The sequence below is a fragment of the Macadamia integrifolia genome, chromosome 6 (genome assembly GCF_013358625.1).
Source record: "Macadamia integrifolia cultivar HAES 741 chromosome 6, SCU_Mint_v3, whole genome shotgun sequence".
NCBI classification, from domain to species: domain Eukaryota; kingdom Viridiplantae; phylum Streptophyta; class Magnoliopsida; order Proteales; family Proteaceae; genus Macadamia; species Macadamia integrifolia.
Genome location: NC_056562.1, coordinates 10,559,084 through 10,560,323, shown reverse-complemented (window position 1 = coordinate 10,560,323; position 1,240 = coordinate 10,559,084). Strand labels below are relative to the sequence as shown.

The window sequence follows — 1,240 nt, the reverse complement described above, 5'->3', positions numbered from 1 at the left end:
ATATCATATATAAGGCGAAAGTTGGGCATGCCACCAGTTTTCAATAAACTAGCAGCATGGACCAAGTATAGGCTTGGATCCATGAGGGTAAAGAGGAAGAGAGAGAGAGGACCGCACATGCTTGACACTCAGGTGGTGTGTGGTGTGCCCAACCTTCTCCATATATATGTTCTGAAGCGACATGCCTTCCTTTGCTAGTATCAAACTATTTACACCTATCTGGTTTCAGGGGAGACCAAAGAACAAAAACACCCGGTTCAGTTAAACCCGGTTCGACCATTCTGTCAGTTCCAAAATTATACTAGTAATGCAAGTTCCATCTCTAGCGGACTTGAATTGAATGTAGACATTACCAAAATAAAAAAAAAATAAAAAACACTTAGCTGACTGGTATGGGGATTAGGTATCACAACCTTACCTTATTTTCTTAGGACCTTTTGGTTCTCAAGTCTAAGACCGAGCTCTACATGGAAGGGCCACTGCTAGGCGACAATCCTGCCTACAAGCCTAGTAGTCACAGTTCACAAAAGGCTTAATCTCTGTAGTAAGAATATATTGAATCCTGTAGTCTAACATTGATGTGAACTTGGGCTCTGGCCCACCCTACCCAGATCTGAACCCCACAATTCTGATGGCATTAATCAATACAACATACAGGTTCTGCAACAAAAGAAGAAATTAGTAGCCCTGGTATTTATATAACAATGTTAAATCATGTTTTGGCATCAAATTTTGCAAACATCCCATTTACATCCACAATCAGGGATCCACTAATAGATTTGATTAACTTCATATTGATCCAAATTCTAGTTATAGTCATAGAAGATCTACAACTTTCTGCCACTTCCGTTTTTCAGTAATTGTTTGCAATATAAAAGTTCAAGTACTAGAAGAAAAAGACTGTAAATCAGTCCAAATCCCACTTTCAACAATAGTTTTAATTTGTGAGGCTGAGAAAAAAAAATGACCAGAATCCACCACTTTTCATTTTATACACGTGTATTTGGAGATTCAAACAGAACAAGGACTTTGCCACATGGAAATGTCAGTAATAAGATCTCGAAGCTGATCGATTAGGAGCTTCAGATGCTTGTTCTTTTCTGTAAGTTCCTGTATTGAGAATATGACAGTCAAAACAGTTATATGTAATAACTACCCATAAGAGATTTATAGATAAGTTAGTATTAAGTGCCATCTTCAGTTGCAAGAAAAAAGAAAGGTGTTTTTTTTTTTGGGGGGG

The 1,240-nt window shown here is 37.8% G+C and overlaps 1 protein-coding gene across 2 annotated transcripts in view; it reads right to left on the bottom strand.

Annotated features, from left to right (window-relative positions):
- Positions 1-766: 766 nt before the first annotated feature.
- LOC122082337 (mediator of RNA polymerase II transcription subunit 30-like) overlaps positions 767-1,240 on the bottom strand; it is a 2,808-nt gene continuing 2,334 nt past the window's right edge. For both annotated transcript variants that reach the window (XM_042649832.1, XM_042649833.1), the window contains one exon: positions 767-1,110. Coding sequence is in view for 1 of the 2 variants with exons in the window: in XM_042649833.1 (XP_042505767.1) it covers positions 1,012-1,110 (99 nt within the window). In the remaining variant the exon portion in view is untranslated. The remainder of the gene's footprint in view (positions 1,111-1,240) is intronic.